This window comes from Capricornis sumatraensis, chromosome 20 (assembly GCF_032405125.1).
Source record: "Capricornis sumatraensis isolate serow.1 chromosome 20, serow.2, whole genome shotgun sequence".
NCBI lineage: Eukaryota > Metazoa > Chordata > Mammalia > Artiodactyla > Bovidae > Capricornis > Capricornis sumatraensis.
Genome location: NC_091088.1, coordinates 59,521,690 through 59,539,752, shown reverse-complemented (window position 1 = coordinate 59,539,752; position 18,063 = coordinate 59,521,690). Strand labels below are relative to the sequence as shown.

Genomic DNA, 18,063 nt, shown 5'->3' with positions numbered 1-18,063 from the left:
TCCTCAAATTCTCCCAGATTTGATCAGTAGGCGCCCCTTCAAACTGACTCCTGTGACCTTCACACAGACACGACTGTCATTCTCTGTAAACGTCCTCACATTCGGGCAGAGCAGGATGTTCCAAGCACACCTGTAAATTTCCTACCCCAGGCCCAGAACCAGCCCTTTCTCCAAGGAGTCCTGGTTCTCTGCATGTTAACAACCATGAAGTCTGTTCATGGCTATTAGTTAGCGCTGGGAAACACATATGTATAAATGTGAACACATGGGGACTTTCCTGGTGGTCCAGTGGCTAAGAGTCCATGCTCCCAATGTAAGGGACCCACCGGCCTGGAGGGTCAGGGTACTAGATCTCTGGTCAGGGAACTAGATCCCACCGGCCACAACTAAAAAGATCTTGCATGCCACAACTAAGATCTGGAGCAGCTAAATAAATAAATGTTTTTAAAAATAATTAAAAATGTAAATAGATGGACACAGATGCATCTATTTCTGTACCTACATATAAAAAAACCATGAGTTCATCCAGATGACTCCAATTCCAATTGAAGTAGAGAGGGTTTCCCAGGTGGCTCAATGGTAAAAAAAATCCTCCTGACAATTCATGGGACATGGGTTCGATCCCTTGGTTGGGAAGACCCCCTGGAGACGGAAATTAAAACCCACTCTAGTATTCTTGCCCGAAAAATCTCATGGACAGAGGAGCCTGATGGGCTACAGTCCATGGGGTCACAAAGAGTCAGACACGACTGAGCGACTAAAACAACAAGGGCAACTAATAAACTCCCCTTTCTGGCAATAAAAAAATACGAGTCTCATTATCCACAATATATTTGCCTATTTGCTCCATCCAGGGCTTCCCTGGTGGCTCAGATGGTATCCTAGAATAAAGAGTAAATAAGTTTCAGAATTTCTAACCTACACCACTGTAAAAAACAAACCTAACTCAAGTTCAATATTTGTTTACAGCTATTTTTTTAGTCTGAGGGTCTATAGACAAAACAGTGCATTCAAGAGCCACATGGGGTTATCTTCTTAGCCCTGCCTCAGTCATGTCCTCGTCTGAAATACAGCATTTAACACGTCTTAAAATAAAACTGCAAATGAGTGAACCAAGGCTCTGACACAGGACAGGGGCTCCCCATCTCCTCGGGCAATGGCTTCCCTCTAGTTGACTGGTCCTTTAGAAACCTGGGAGGTGTGCAACAATGCAGATGCCAGCCACTCTGAGCTGTTCTGATTCAGTAAATCTGAGTAGAACCAAGGAACCTGTATTTCAAATGTTCCCTGAGGGAGCCTGATATCCTCTTGGGAAACCACTGGCTGTAAGAACAGAAACCTAAAAAAGCAAGGCCCTGATCTCATGTCTGGCTGGCTCGCACCAAGCTCCAGCCTCGCGGGGCCACGGTCTCCAACCTGCTGGCCGCCTGCAGGCGCTGCTTCTCTGGCCCACAATACTCTCACCTCCCTCTACCACCTGGCAAATACCTATTCTTCAAAATCCAGCTCAGATGTCTCCTCCTCTCTGAAGCCTTCCCAATTCCCCAAAGACAGCCAGACCCCAAGTTCCCTGAGCTCTCAGAAGAGTTTGCTTTCGATTGTCGAATTCACACATATTGAAAAACAGACCAGCACAACACGACAGCTTTGTCAATAGCCCTCTGTTACAGCTTCCCTCACGAGCAGGATTATCTCTGCCTGTCTTTTCCACTGGCAAGGCGGCTTCTTCTTCCCGTGACGATCTCCAGGCACGAGATCTGGAGCATGGCAGGTGCTCCAAAAATGGTCTTAAGATTATTTTCAGCATTAATTCTGTGGTTCAAAGACGGCCTAAGTACTTTTCCATGACTCGTCAGAACAGACTGAGAAAAGTCAGGATTGCCAAAGATTCTCTGCTCAGTAATTCACATCTCAAGATGAAGTCCATGTCTTCCTGGTCTGGGCTAAACCTGCGTGTTATTGCTCATGCTGGTAAGTGAATGCTGTTTCCATACGAGACTCAATTATTTTTAGCACTCCTGTTATGATAAACTCACAGTAACCTCAAAAAGAACAAATCAAAGTCAACTTTTTGCCACAGGAAACCAGCTCACACTTAATGTTTTGCAACATGCCATGGGAGAATAATAAAAAGATGAGACCTTTTGCTCACAGATGGTGAGGCTGACTCTCGAGATAGTGGAAAATGCAGCAGGAAGTGTGCAGTCTGGCCACTATCTTATGAAGTAAACTGGAAAAACACTCACACCCCAACAAAGCAAACACATGCACACGGACAGCAGGGCAACTGTTTCACAGGGGCTGGATGGTGAATGGGGTGAGGACCGTCTACATGTGCGGGGCAGGCCAGAGCTGGGTGACACTGGTATCAAAAGCCTGATGGGTGCCCAGGAGAGTAGGCAGGCAAGAGGAACCTGTGGGGACACCAGAGGGAGGGGGGAAGAAATGACCAGACAGGCAAACTAGTCACTCACGTATAAACTATCTGCTGGGCACCTACTAAGTGTTCCATTTGGGTTCTCTGCAAGGTATCCTCATGTATGTATCACAGTCAAGTTCTCTGACCTTGCACTCTGACCTCACTAGGAATTCCTAAGGCATCATCAGGTGTATCAGTCACATTCCTAGAAAGGCTCTTGGGAACAAATTCCAAGGACTGAGAAAAGCTGAAAACAAGTTACATTTGGTAAGACTAGTCACAAAAGACCAGAGAAACACATTTTGCAGCCAACAAGACAAATGAGGTCATTCTATGTATGCTCCAAGATCTCTTCCGAAGCACTTAAGGCCATCAAGTAAAAGAAAGCAAGTCGCTTAACACTTACAAGCTGAATTCTGGCAGAAGTCTAAGCTGCCGGCCAGACTCCCCTAGGGAAAGAGATCATGAGAGCCATTGCCCTCTACTTCCAGAAGCTCAGTCCAGTCCTTAATCAAGGAGTTAATCACATGTGAAAAGCCCCCAGAAAGCTAACCAGACCCTGATGCTCACTGCTGGAACACTCCTAAGAGTTCCAGTTGCAGCCTACCTGGAAAGACACACAGGGCACAGGGTGACCCATGAGGGCGAAACAAAACAAAACATCAGGAATATGCACGTGACAACACGCAAGAAGTTAGGACGCGTCATCTGCTGCAAAGAGAAAAGCGAAGGCTGTGCTGGATATCTGGAAAACTCAGCAAGAGCACCATGCGTGTGTGCGTGTGCGTGCATGTGTGTGTGCGGCGCAGGGTGGGCGCAGACATGCGCGGTGTGTGTGTGTGTGTATGTGTGTCGTAGGGTGGGCGCGGACGTGCGGGGGGGGTGTGTGTGTGGTGTGGGGTGGGCGCGGATGTGTGGTGTGTGTGTGTGTGTGCGTGTGGCGCAGGGTGGGCGCGGATGTGTGGTGTGTGTGTGTGTGTGGCGCGGACGTGCGGGTTGTGTGTGTGTGTCTCACGGCATGGGTACGGACGTGCGTGGTGTGTGTGTGCACGCGTGGCGCAGACGTGCAGGGGTGTGTGTGTGTGGCGCAGGGTGGGGTGCGGACGTGCATGGTTTTAGACCTGGGTTTTAGGCCTGATATTGCCACTGGTGTGCTCTATAGCCAGGAGGAGGAGGAGGAGTCACTTCCCTTCTAGGTCTTCTTCTAAGCTCGTAAGTGGACTAATTAGAATTGAGAAGTGGGCTCATCTGTATGCCCAGAGAGGACTGCAGGCAGTGCTGTCGAGAGCATTCTGAGGCTCTGAGAGAAGTGGCCGGTCAACGAGGAGGCTTTCTTAGCCACGTCTGCCACAGGGGTTGAGGGAAGAGTGGGAAGCACACAGCTGCCAGCCTTGACCAAGATGGTATGACATGTGGAGTCGCCTTCTTTTTTAAAATTCCCTATTACAAAACTACGGACATTTCCCTCATGGCTGAGATGGTAAAGAATCTGCCTGCAATGTAGGAGACCTGGGCTAGATCCCTGGGTTGGGATGATCCCCTGGAGAAGGAAATGGCAATCTGTTCCGGTATTCTTGCCTGGAGAATCCCATGGACAGAGGAGCCTGGCAGGCTACATTCCATGGGTTCGCAGAGTCAGACATGACTCAGTGACTCACACACATACACGTTACAAAACTATACACACGGACTTCCCTGGTGGTCCAGTGGTTAAGAATCTGCCTGCCGATGCAGGGTACCTGGGTTTGATTCCTGGTCTGGGAAGATTCTACATATCGCAGAGCAACGAAGTCTGTGAGCCACAACTACTAAGCCCTCATTCTAGAGCCCATGCTCTGCAACAAGAAACACCACCACAATAAAAAGCCCGCGCACCACAACTAGAGAGTAGCCCCCATTCTCTGCAACTAGAGAAAGCAAAAACGCAGCAACGAAGACCAAATGCAGCCAAAAAGAAAAAAAAAAAAAAAAACTACACATAAAAATGGTTAAGGTGATAAACGTTATGGTGCATGTTTTCATCATAATAAAGAAACTAACTGTATCATTATTAGTTATGAATATAGTCAATCTCCAAATGCAAAGCATTGAAACTAAAAAGAGAATTAGTTACCATTTAGAAGAGGGAAGTAAACACATGAAACAGGCAAAAAAACTAAAGCCCGACAGGATTGCTGCTATGATAATACCTACTCAAGTATGGAATTAAGGGTAAACTGAGTCAACCCTAACACTATACACTAGAACAACCCTATACACTAGAAAGTACCTCTAGCCTCCAAGCACACAGCTACATTAGACAGGTCTCTAGGACTTGCTCTGGGCTAAGCCTCTTGCATGGGTATCATCCAAGCCTCACAAAAGCCTTCTGAGGCCAGCACTGTCAACACCCCCATGGTCAGAGGGGAATCTGAGGGAGCCTCTAGGAATTGAAGTCTGTGGCTCAACCTCATCCACTTGGGGAAAAAAAAATGACAGAGCCAGGACTGGAAGGCAGGTCTGTTTTGATTGCAAAGCAGCAGTTCTGAATAACTGTGTACCACTGCCTGCCATGTCCCTCATAATATAAAGCTCCTGCTTCTTCCTCAAGTCCTGTTGATTCCCCAGCCCCTGGTAACTTCTGATGGTGATGGTCAGCAGAGTCTTTTGGGATGAATTATACACCTTCCCCCATCCGGTCTCCAGGGCACGAGTCCTGCCTCCCCATTTCAGTGACAGGCTCCTGAGGACAGGGAGGGCCACGGGCCTATGTCTTTACCAGTCTACCCCTTGTGTGAACAGAGGGGTGTACAGCAGCATCTTCGTGTGCATGCGGCGAGGATCCAACAAGCTAACACTCACAGGGCACTGAGAGCGGAGCACGGATGCTCTTATTACCTGGTGCCTCATAAGGTATTTAATCCATTAGATTTCAAAGACCCGGCTGCTCAGGTCCCACCTTTCTTACACCTGCATCTGGTGTCCTCTTGGGCTTCCCAGGTGACGTGAGTGGTGAAGAACACAGCTGCCAACGCAGGAGAGATTTAAGAGATGCAGGTTCGATCCCCGGGTTGGGAAGATCCCTGGAGGAGGGCATGGCAGCCCGCTCCAGTATCCTGCCTGGAGACTCCCACGGACAGAGGAGCCTGGCGGCTGCAGTCCACAGGGTCACAGAGTCGGACATGACTGAGAGGCTTTCACTCGGTGTCCTCTTAAGGCAAACACGAGCCTCTCTGGGTCTCTGCCTCCTCAGCCCCAGAAACCAAACTGGGGATAATTCCTACCTTGTCCATCTCATGAGGGAGATGTGATGAGGAGATGGACAAGAAAGTACTCTGGAAACTGCAAAAGGGTTGTAGATCAGGGTCTCTCGACTGCAACACTGCTGACTCTGGGGGCCAGAGCACTCTGTCCTGGGGGCTGTCTTAAGATATGAAGCAACATCTCAACTCTCTCCCAACCCCAACCCCAGTCATAACAACCAAAAATGTCTCCAGACACTTACTTGCCTTGAGGGCAAGACTGCCCCTGGCTGAGGATCCCCAGGTTATGGTAAACTCAAATACTAGCTGACTCCCCTTATAAGTGGCAGTTAGAAACATCGAGGCTATGCCCAAACCTCTGCAAATTAACAGCTGTTTACAGAGGGGTGTCTATGTCCCAGCATTGAGGAGGGGGAGTTGAGAAGCACATCCCCGAAAGTACGAAACTGTCAAGGTGATTCTTTTTCTTCGGGCTTTTCTGGTATTTTCTGTAACAGATATGGATTATTTTTATGCTAACAAACCCATGTGATTTACATACTTGCTCACCTTGAGAACAAGAGGAACCTCAATTTTTCTGTGCCTTAGCTCTCTTGTCTGTGAACTAAGGGATAACACATCAACTCCCACTGGCTCTTGCTAGTAAGCACTCAATGTTCATGATTACTGTTTTAAAAATAAAATTAAAAAATTAAAGTACAGGGACTTTCCTGGAGTCCAGTGGTTAAAACTCTGTGCTTCCAGTGCAGAGGGCAAGGGTGCGATCCCTGGTCAGGGAACCAAGATCCCACATTCCGTGGGTATTTTAAAAAATAATAAAGTGTCAAGCACAAGAACACTGAGATGGCAACCAACACCCACCTAAGGCCCTCTGAACATTGGCAGTGATGGTGAGAGATGGGAGAAAATCTCTCAGGAGAGGAACGCTGGTTTTGAGCAGGAAGAACTCTGAAGAGGGAAAAGTGGTGATGACAGGAGCTTGATTTATAACACTGTTATCTTGGGCTCAATTTCAGAAAGCAGTTCATTTCAACACATAATTTAAAATAAGCAGAAATCGTAAAGAAACTAGAGCTCAATGATGGGCCTCCTCTCTGTTCACTCTGTTGTCCTAAGTGACCACTTAGAACCAACTAAGGGGGAACTTGGCTCAGGGCAACCTCAAGGAACCTTCTGGGCTCTGCAGCCTCATGTGCAGAAATGAGAGCACAAAGCGCATGCCAAGAAACTGCTTTCAGGGCTCACCTTGAAGGAGGAAGTAATCCGGAGTCGTGCGCTTCAGAGCTGCCTTTGCTTTATCACTGCTCCAGTCCACTTCCAGCGCCTCTTTGATGGAGCAGAAGACCACCTTCTGTTTTAAAAAAAAAAAAGACAAGATTGTTTAGGGATAAAGAAGTCGCTCAGTCGTGTCCAACTCTTTGTGACACCATGGACAATACAGTCCATGGAATTCTCCAGGCCAGAATACAGGAGTGGGTAGCCGTTCCCTTCTCCAGGGGAACTTCCCAACCCAGGGATCGAACCCAGGTCTCCAGCATGGTGGATTCTTTACCAACTGAGCCACAAGGGAAGCCCAAGGATAAAATACAGTGACTTCAAATCACCAGGCAGTAACTCATCACCATTACTAGGTTTCCTTGTTCACTAAGAAGCTGCTGCTGCTAAGTCGCTTCAGTCATGTCCGACTCTGTGCAACGCCATAGATGGCAGCCCACCAGGCTCCCCGTCCCTGGGATTCTCCAGGCAACAACACTGGAGTGGGTTGCCATTTCCTTCTCCAATGCAGGGATGTAAAAAGTGAAAGTGAAGTCACTCAGTCGTGTCCGACTCTTGGTGACCCCATGGACTGCAGCATATCAGGCTCCTCCGTCCATGGGATTTTCCAGGCAAGAGTACTGGAGTGGGGTGCCATTGCCTTCTCTGAAAAGAAGCTGAGGCTCACTCAAATCCAATAAACACTTCCTGAGCACTTACTGTGAGCTCCCCTGGGCACTGGGGTCACAGAGATCAATGCTATGGACTCCCTGCACTGCAGGAAGACAGAGCAAAGCTCTGTCCATCCTGACTCTGGAGGTATTTACGCCATGGAAATTCCTTCACAAGTGACCAATAAAATGTGTCTAAAGATACTCAATGAAATATTCTCTGTGTTAGTAAACAGACAGAAACAACAATACCCATGAATAACAGCATTCCTTCTCCCTACGGCAGGAAGAAATACAGTTGAAACCTAGTAACCTACATCAAATTTTCTTTTAAAAATGCCATGAGAGATATATGTTAAAACACAAACAACTAATTATGAATAAGAAAATAGTTTTCTTTCCCTTTCCTAAACAGTGAAGTCCAAAAGCCATTTTCTGGGACTGAAGGACAGGGAAAGAACGTGTGTGTGGAGAGCTGGTGGCTGGACTGGAGGGGGCAGGGCAGGGCAAGGAGGGCATCCTCAGAGGGCAGCAGCAGGAGCCTGATCACATCCAAGGACTTGATGCGACAAGAAAATACACTGAGAATCTGGGCAGCAAGGCTTCACTGTCAGAGAAGAAGAGAATCAGAACTGTGGAAACAGAGAGAATTAGAATGAAGCCTGTGGTGAGAGTTACTGCCGTGAACTCATTTTCCATATATACAGACAGATAAAGAAATAAATGTAAATGCAAGTGTATGTGTACACATACAAATATTTACCTGCTGTGTACACTGAGAAAGTCTAAAAGCAATGATACTCTAGCAGCAACAAGCACATCTAAAACAGAGTCTGGTTTCTAATCACCACTAAGAGATTCATTTCTCCTTGGAGAAATGACTGATTGCAAAGCTGCAACATGAGAGGAGCCTGAGACAGGAAAAGTGCCCCAAAGAATGATGGGACATGTCGAGGTAACAATTCAGCTTAAAGAAACTTCCACTGGTCAAATCTGGACCAATCTGAGGATAAAAGTAAAGAATAATAGATAGTACTTTTAAGTAAACTATAATCCTTTAGATCTAAAATTAGCTAATGAGCAAAGTTTTTTAAGGAATGAAGTATTTATATATTTTCAAAATACTTCTCCACAAAATACCTATTAGTCACACAGGGATAAAAAAAATTGTTTTCAAAGGACTAATATGGAAAGTAACCTTACTCAAATGATCAAAATTAACACAACCAGTAAAGCAGCACATGGAAACCACGCACCAGACCACAGGACGCAATGAGAAGCATCCATGTCATGGTATTTTTGCCAAAGATGTGTAGCAAGAGTCTAATTACAAGGAACATCAGAGGAACCCAAACTAAGAGACATTTTACAAAATAACTGGCTTGCAACCTTTAGATGTCATGAAAATCTAGTTGCATCCTATTCTGACCTGGATCCTTTTGCTGTTAGGACATGACTGGAATAACCAGCAAACCCTAAACAGGGTCGGAGGATTTAGATGGCAGTGACTTATCCAGGTATTTTTCCTGACTGTGATGGCTGGTTTCTGATCACGGAGAATACCTTATTTGAGAAAATACAGACTAAAATATGTGGGAGTAAGGCAGTGGCACCTTATCCTCATCTAGTTGTCAGCTACTTCTACCAAGTTTAAGCTAGTACATGTGTGTGTGCAAGTGTATAAACCTTCAGACTTACAGAGGTGTGTGTCTTCCTCTCTTCCCTCTACCGACTCCCCCCCACCCCCACAGCAGAAAGAAAAATAAAACAGAAGGAAGACAACAATGGCGCAATTTACAGGCTAAGGGAGCCAAGACCCATTAGCTGCCAGGCAGTTCCCACAGCTGCAGATCAAAATGGACCTGAAAGGTGAAAACACAAACTGCTGGTGAAAATGAAAAACAGCCATGGTGTGTAAAGTGGCTTTCCGCCTCCCCATGATCACTCCTCTGGGGTTTGGGCCCACTGTAAGAGCCAGGATACAGGATGGCTGTACTGCCCTCAAACCTTTTGGTCAATGGATCTGTCTGACCTTAGAAGCTAAGTCATGTTGTCAACCAGAGGGACATTTAGTGCTTGGTATAGACTTGCCAGCCCCTTCTTAACAAGTCTTAACACACAGATCAAGCCATCAGCAGTACGACCTGGAGATGCCATCACAATAAGGAAAAGTCTTACCAGGTTTCAAAACCCACCAAGACTTTCATTCAAAATTTTTGTAGTTTGCCTGGCTAAGTAAGACCAATGCTAAGAATCCACTGATTTGTTAAGCCATTATATGAAGAATAAGGGGGAAAAAAGTTGGTTCTAGAATCAGTCTGAGACAGGCCTGCCTCTAACGCTCTCAGGGCCTGAGGGTAAGAGTACAAATGAAAACCCATATATCATGTCTACATATTCAGTTATAAATCACACTAATAAGCTATTAAGTAAAGTATATTGTATTCTCCAGCCTTGACAAATAAACCTCCTTCATAACCACCTGGAAAACTAGGTTCAAATTTGGAATTCTCATACTCTGTGGGAGTCCTGTGCCAGAGGAGGTACCCTGGGAAGGTCGCCCCCGTCTCATTCTGGCTCACCCACAACGTAAGGAGCTTTGAACCTGATTCTGCACAAGGTTTTGCCCATCCTTCCCTACCAAAACATCCAATCCTCAGGCCGAGGCATTCAGACGCTGTGGTAAGGTCCATACTCCAGAGGCAGACAGGGAAGAAGCCTAGAAAGTGAGCCTGAGGCTATCTGGCCAGGAGATTCCAGGGGTCCAGGTACCCAGAATGGGGTTCAGAACTGGGGGCAAGGCTATGGGACCCAGGCAGATGCACCTTCCTGATCTCATGGGATCCTTACCCTGTGAGGGGAATGGCTGAAGGAAGGCCGGAGCGGGACCTTCTAGAGCACCACAGCCAAGGGTAGAGGCCCTCTGCCCTTTCCAACTTTAGGGCAGATTCAGTCCCAGTTCTGCCACTAGTCTTTGACTGTGGACCAATGACTTCACCTCTCTTGGGTCTGTGGCAGACAACTTTTGGAGAAGTTTCCTGGGATCTAAGGAGGAGGCCCCTGTGGCCTTGGCTTTAATGTGTACCAACCCACCAGCACAGGTGACAGAGTCTGAGGTGGTCACACAACCCAAGCCAGGCCCACCAGATTCCTTAATCAAGAATATGAAAGCTGGAAATAGAGACACATTCATGGCAGAACTCTAAAGAGAGAGGCCAGATTCCTGTTGTCTCCAGGGCTTCCCAGCTGCCCTGGTTTTTTCCTCTTCTCAGATCACAGGAATAAAACTCCATGCTTCTTGGGCTACTGCAGCCTGCCTCCAATTAATGCCCCCTTTTTTGGTTCAAAGTATCCAAATTCTACTATTGTGGCTCATAACAAAAATAAAACTTAACCAAGCTGCCTAATCTGTAGTAGAACAGATGCAAAAGGCGGTGCCTGCCTTACCCACCTCACTGGCGTCGAGTTTATAAAGAGAAAAGGCTGCCTGACACCGCTTTCAGGGAGTAAAGAGCCTTCAGATGAAGCAGCCACAAAGCCTGCCAGGTAGCAGCCGCTACCATTCCTCCAAACGAAGTAACCCCTCCTGTTTCACCATGCCCTCAGCTCAAGAATCCCTGTCTGGTAGGCCTCACCCACTCCCCTCCACTGTCCATTTTCCTTCCTGATCATTCTGGGCCTTGAGGATTTCAATCTGAGAGTCTAGTTAAGACTAATAACAAGCCTTCTTACACTGGGTAGCAGCTTCCTGATGCAGAGACCACAGTGAAAGGCACAGCATTGAATGGAGCAGAATTCTCAACAAATACCCAGGAGCTGATAAGACCCACCTGCCTTTCATTTGCCAAAAAGCCCAACAATAAATATAAAAGATGAATTCTCCACACAGTCTATCAGCTATCAAATTATGGGGTTGTGCTGAGCCATTTAGATAGTGGGAGACTGCAATAACCTCTATGCAATAGGAAACTGGCTCAACAGATCACGGCAAGGCAAAGCGAGGAAGACCTACCAGACAGCCACTTAAAAATCATGTTCTCCAATTGTATGCCAACTATAGCTCAATAAATAAAACAGAGTAGAACAGAAGCATGCTCTCCAAAGGAGACACAAAGATTTGAGGAGTGCTTATGAAAACACACGGAGTGAAAAGAGGAAAGACGACACACATATATATATATGCCACATACATTAGGTCATTATGTATGTCTTGCATATATTTACATATATTAACTAGCACTCCAATTTATTATGCACATGCATAAAAAGAATAGTGACATTACTGGGTAGCAAGATTCACATTTTCTCAGTTTGTTCTATATTTTCCACATTGGAACTTGTGAAACCATTTTGTTTTCTGTGAGGTTTTTTTTTTTTTTTGGCTGTGTCACATAGCATGTGGGATCTTAGTTCCCCAACCAGGGATCAAATCCATGCCTCCTGCAATGGAAGCATGGAATCTTAACCACTGGACCACTGGGGAAGTACCCTATTTTACTTTTTAAAATCAGGCTGAACATCTATAAGAAGTGATAAAGATCTGGATGTAAAGCAGCATGTAAATCAGAATTGAAACAACTTTTAAACTACAGATTTCGAGGTCTAATTTCCACACCTACTTATCAGAGACTATAGTTTTCAAAAGCATTTTAACAACTGACAACCACAACCCGAGACAGTTTTCACACTCGGCAGAGTGGCAAAAGAGCCCCAAGTTACCAAATGTTACTGTTACATGCTGCTGGGTTGGAATGTAAATAGAGAAAATGCCTTAAGACTTACTTTTTTAGAGTCTGGTGAAGTTGAAGGTGTGCACATTCTAATTCTCCTATGCCCTAGAGAAATCACACACCTACCCAAAGAGATTATCTATGCACGCACATAACACTGACTGCAACACAATTTGTAACGGCAAAAACTTACATAGCTAAATGCCTATTAACAGGAGAATAAATAGTAATGTTTTCACACAACAAATACTTTGTGGTCAAAACAAATAAACAAAAAACCCACCAATAAAACTGTCTTGCAGTGACTGTTGTCCAGGAGAACTTGCAATGATGACAAGAACACTCTGTATACGGGTGCTTTGCAATATGGATGCCACAGGCCGTGTGTGGTTACTGAGCATGTGAAATGTGGCTAGTGAGACTGCAGAACTGAATTTTTAAATTAAATTTTATTAATTTTAATTTGAATGGCCACACGCGGCTGGTGGCTACCATAATGGACAGCAAAGCTCCAGACCTACACACAAACACAGATGGCCTCACAAAGCTGCTCTTAAAAAGCATGTGGAATGGAGGAGGAAATGGCAACCCACTCCAGTATTCTTGCCTGGAGAATCCCGTGGACAGGGGAGCCTGGCAGACTACAGTCCATGGGGTCTCAAAGAGCTGGACACGACTTAGCAACTACACAGATACAGGAGAGACAGAAGTGTGATGGGACAAATTATGTGTATGGGATTAAGAGATGAAAAACTCCTATTTATAAAACAGCAGCAAGTTTATATTGTATCAGATAAAGAATTACAGCCATTATTGTATAATAACATTTGGTAGAGTATAATATGTAAAATACTGAATCACTGTGCTGTACACCTGAAACTAGTATAATATTGTAAATCTACTGCAATTAAAAATAAAAAATTTAAAAAATAAAAGGTGAATTTCCCACGGAGAATTGTTAAGATTGTATTTTCTGGATGGTACAAGCCACCAGACATTTAATAAAGGGAGTATCTATGAACAACAACAACAACAAAGCATGTGAAACCAATTTTTAAGAAATTAAAAAGCACGCCAAACAATTCTGTATTGCTTGGAAACATAGTCGAGCAGGAAGAAGAAATGCATGGGAATGAGAAACATGACTGAGGACAGCGGTTACTCATGTGGGCGAGGGGCATCCAAGCGGCCGCAACCACCCAATAGTGTTTTCTGCTTTAAACTGGGTGGTGGTTTCATGGTGGTTTCGCTCTACATTCTTAATTTCTACCCTACAACATCACCTAGTAAGCGTTATTCCATTGTTGAGATTACAAACACATGATGAAACACCATGCCAAGCCGGCCTATATCCACTCTCTGGATACCTTAGTAAATCCTCACAAATGTGCCAGCAGACCTGAGGAGACAGAGAAAGAACACGCAGATCGGTACAAGCGTCCTGGAGACCGTCCGCTTATTAAGGTGGACAGTGTTTGCTTGATTGTTGTGTTTTATGACTTGCACTGATGTCACATGATTTTTGTGTCTCAAATATCACACACACACACTGTGCTGTGATGCTGGCAGGGACTTCTATTCCTCATCCATAGAACCGAGAAACTTCTCTCCGATGAGACAAGGCACCAGCAGCACCCGCTCCAAAACTCTTCTACCTGGGAAACCTGCCATCAGCTTCCCACCAAATCCTCTGCAATGTACACCCTGCCCCCTCCCTGCCTGCCCCCAACCACAAACATACCAAGTCACTCTGACAGGCAGTTTTGAACCTCTCTGGCCTGCAGGTTCTGGTCCAGGCAACAACTCAGTAACAGACTTCTACACATTCTTCACCAAGAACCTCGTCTTCTTTAAAAGTCTGTTCTCAGCTCAGTTCAAATAACCTCAACTATGAGAACTAACATACTACAACACTAATCAATTTATTCAATCACAAAGAAAGTTATATCCTTTCTAACTGATGAACAAATCCTTTTTACAACAACAATAATCTCCCAAGTTGGGTCATCTTATGCTTCCTGTACACTGAACACACATGTCCTGAACACGCATGTGTGGGCACTGCACTAGGAACACAGCTGGGAACCAAACTCCCCAGCGCAGGTCGAATGGAGTTTGTGTGAACGAGGGAGGCACTGCCAAGTCATCTGAGGGGCAACGGGTGCTGCCATCAACATGCCAGAGGAGACGCGGAGCCACTAGCCAGCCACCAGGAACGTTGCTGTAAAGATGGGGCTGAGAGGAGGATGCGAGTTGTCAACAAATAAATGGCTCAGAAAGGAGAAATCAAAGCAATGAATCACTCTTCAACTGTGGAATTTCACAACTAATTCATGAAAAAGGGACTTCCAGGGCCAAAATTAGTCACCCACTACTTCAGAAGGGCTAAAATTAAGTCTATTTCTTAGCATGTCAGAAGCAAATCTTTATGTTTAATCTTTAAAAAGCTATCACAGAGAGTATCCACCCCCAAGAATCTATCCACTCCTGTCCGGCAGCCCCCTAACAATAAAGAAACAAGGGCAGCAACATGGGAGCACACTGGTGGTCATTCATCCTGAAAGTTTTCAGAAGTGACCCTGATTTTCACATACTTCAGCCTGGCATCCTCACCCAACTTCAAGTCATCCTGGAAACTCCAAGGGGCTGCGCCTTGTGGTGCTAAAGCGCCCCTGCACCCTCAGCCACCGCCCGTGTTCTCCCCTCCCTGTGTCAGCCTCTCAGTCATGTCTGACTCGTTGTGACCCCATGGACTGTAGCCGCCAGGCTCCTCTGTCTATGGGAGTCTCCAGGCAAGAATACTGGAGTGAGTTGTCATTCCCTTCTCCAGGGGGTCTTCTTGACCCAGGAATTGAACTCAGGTCTCCTGCAGTGTAGGCAGATTCTTTACCATCTGAGCCACCAGGGAAGCCCACCCAGTCCTTCCTCTGACACAGCTGTGTGATCTCAGGCAGGTCCCTTAACTTCTCTGGGCTTCAGGGTCTGCTGTAAATGGAGATAAGACAACTAACGTACTTCCCTGCACCCGATGCAGTGCCTTGTACACAGTAGGCATTTTGCAACTCACAGATACAGAAAGAACTGGCTGTTTGGAGCCAGGGAAGTCAGAGTCGTTCTGTCTCAACATCTGAGCTTTTTCTTGACCCTGTTTCCTGTGACTGGCTGCTGATCCTGGCTTGGGTGCTTGCAAGACTGTTCTTCACATTTCAACTCTAACAACTCTTCCTCAGGGAAACCTTTCCAGATACTTCCTCGTCATAAAACCGCTGCCATCTCCTTTACGTGCTGTATATGGTACCCACTTCACGCCTGTGCCCAAGACCTGTTTCTGGGGAAATCTCTCTGATGACTCCTCCTGGGCACCAAAGGAAGCACACAGTGTCCTGAGCACCAGTCTCTGGGCTGGGCATCTGCCCGCCACTGTAGTTCTCACCTTCGCACAGGTGCTAGAAAGGCCTGGCCAAGCATCTTCCTAGACGGTGTGAAAACCACAGCTCTGTTTTTCCTCTTTGTTTTTTAACGTTTCTAATTTCGGAGCACAATGTGTACCTTTAAGCACAAGTGGGTGTACAACATAGGGTTGAACCTAAGGAAAGGGGGGAGGGGAAGGGAACCCTCACCAGAAGCCTTTCACAGGAAACAGGAAGTGGCTGCTTCCCCACCCCCATCCTGCAAGGCTCAGCATAGCCCAACTAGTTGAAAGGGCAGAATCTAAACCCAGGGATATTTGAATTGGAGGAAAACTTCGGAACTGTGGAGCAGTCACTGCCAAAATGGAGACGGCACATTCTCGCAAGGTGGCCGAGCCCCGGCCTGGCCCCAGCCTTCTGCAGCTCCCGGGGCAGCCACACAAAGACAAGGTTTGGAATCCCGGAGATTGTCATGAGGAATGCCCTGCATGCCTCACGACCTTCACGGCTCAGGGTTGGAATCCAAGCCTGAATTGTCCCCGTGAAACAGCTGACTAACAATGTCAGCTGGGGAATATTTTGATACCTTCAAACTGGGCCCTGTGGAGGAAGAGGCTACACAAAGAGCTGTGTGCCTGAAGAGCCCGCAGAATGGTACGCAGAGGCCACCCAGGGCCTACCAGGCTGCCCACATTCTCCTCATAGCTCGCTAAAGTGGCTCCCAAAAGAGGTTTCCAGATTCGCCCCAGTGGGCACCAGCAGACTGACTCCCAGGAAACTTCCCGCTGTGCAGGGCTCACAAAGCTAGGGCTCTCTCTATTTGAATGTGAAAGGCCCGCCTCAATCAGAGAAGGCCCTTAAGCCATAAAACCCTTCACACCAAGGCCAAGTGTCACACTTGTAAGAGGGTGTGATTTATAAATTGACAGCACCCACAAAGCTGCTTTTGTCCTCCTCCCTTAGTTAACAATTTATCTCCCCCAACCAAACTCACGGAGCCATTCAGATAAAGCTTGACTGGGCCTCAAGAAGAAAGAAAGAAAGGAAGAAAGAAAAAGACGCAAGTTTTGGCCAAAACACTAATGTTCGCTCTGGATAATTATGGTCCTGTGAATAGACACTAAAATTAGGGCTTAATAATTCCTCTGTATCGCACTCACAGCATCGAACTATTCCAACACAAACATAAAAAGCAAGAGAAAGAAAATCTCCAATGCAGCCTTGCTGGAAACTCAAGAGTTCCACTTCTGTGGTTTTCTGCAGTCTCTTTTGTGGTTTCTGCACTCTTAGAATCCCCCCTTTAGAGCAATTTTAACTCAACGCCCTGACCAGCTGGTTTTTTTCCTCAACGTTTAAATCTACAAAGTAAAGAGTAAACATGGGCTTGGCCATGTCTTTCCTCTTGGTTTAACAAAACCAATTCTGGCCACTTGGATTTGTTTTCCTCATCGCGTGAATTCCCTTCTCAAATTCCAACACTAGCTATGAAACCATCATCTATCTACTGATTCCCGTTCCACTCTTTCTTATATAAAATGAATTAGAGTACCAATCCTAACATAAACTACGTTAAAAAAAAAATATATATATATATATATACACCTGAGAACACTTGTCAATATCAAGACCTTTCTTCTTAAAAGGTTATTTGGTGGGGAAAAAAACAAAAACTTTATTTTAAAAAAGCAATAAGCAATTCAACTTTAAACTGTCTCCCTGCCCATTAAGGAGCCTACTAAATTGTCTACCAATTTGAAAACAAAAAAATCTGTACAAGAGTAATGGCTTGCGCTCAACAACAGTCTTCTTTATGCTACTCCATACACCAAAGGTTCAAACTGCTGGCCCACAGAGCAGGTAAGTAAGGAGGGCACACGTTCTCTTTAGTCTCTACACGGTGCAAGGGAACAGCGTGCAAAAAGGCTGCTTGCATTAACAAGTCTGGGACAGGGCATATGAAAAAAATCTACATTTCTCACTCTCTTGAAAAATCACATCTGGGCATCACTAGGTTCACATTTTCTCCAGAAAAACATCTACTGCTTCTTCATTGACTATACTAAACCCTTTGATTGTGCAGATCACAACGAACTGTGGAAAATTCTTAAAGAGATGGCAATACCACGCCACCTTACCTGACCCTGAGAGAAGCAACAACTAGAACCAGACATGGAACAACAGACTGGCTCCAAATTGGGAAAGGAGTACGTCAAGGCTGTATATTGTCACCCTGCTTATTTAGCTGATACGCAGAGTACACCATGTGAAATACCAGGCTGGATGACTCACAAGCTGGAATCTAGATTGCCAGGAGAAATATGAACAGCCTCAATTATG

General features: G+C 45.9%; 1 protein-coding gene across 3 annotated transcripts in view; it reads right to left on the bottom strand.

The window, feature by feature from the left end:
- The window catches only part of SAE1 (SUMO1 activating enzyme subunit 1), a 60,633-nt gene that overhangs the window by 20,426 nt on the left and 22,144 nt on the right, over nt 1–18,063 (bottom strand). For all 3 annotated transcript variants that reach the window (XM_068992336.1, XM_068992337.1, XM_068992338.1), the window contains exon 6: nt 6,907–7,012. In XM_068992336.1, coding sequence (XP_068848437.1) covers nt 6,907–7,012 — 106 coding nt within the window. The remainder of the gene's footprint in view (nt 1–6,906; nt 7,013–18,063) is intronic.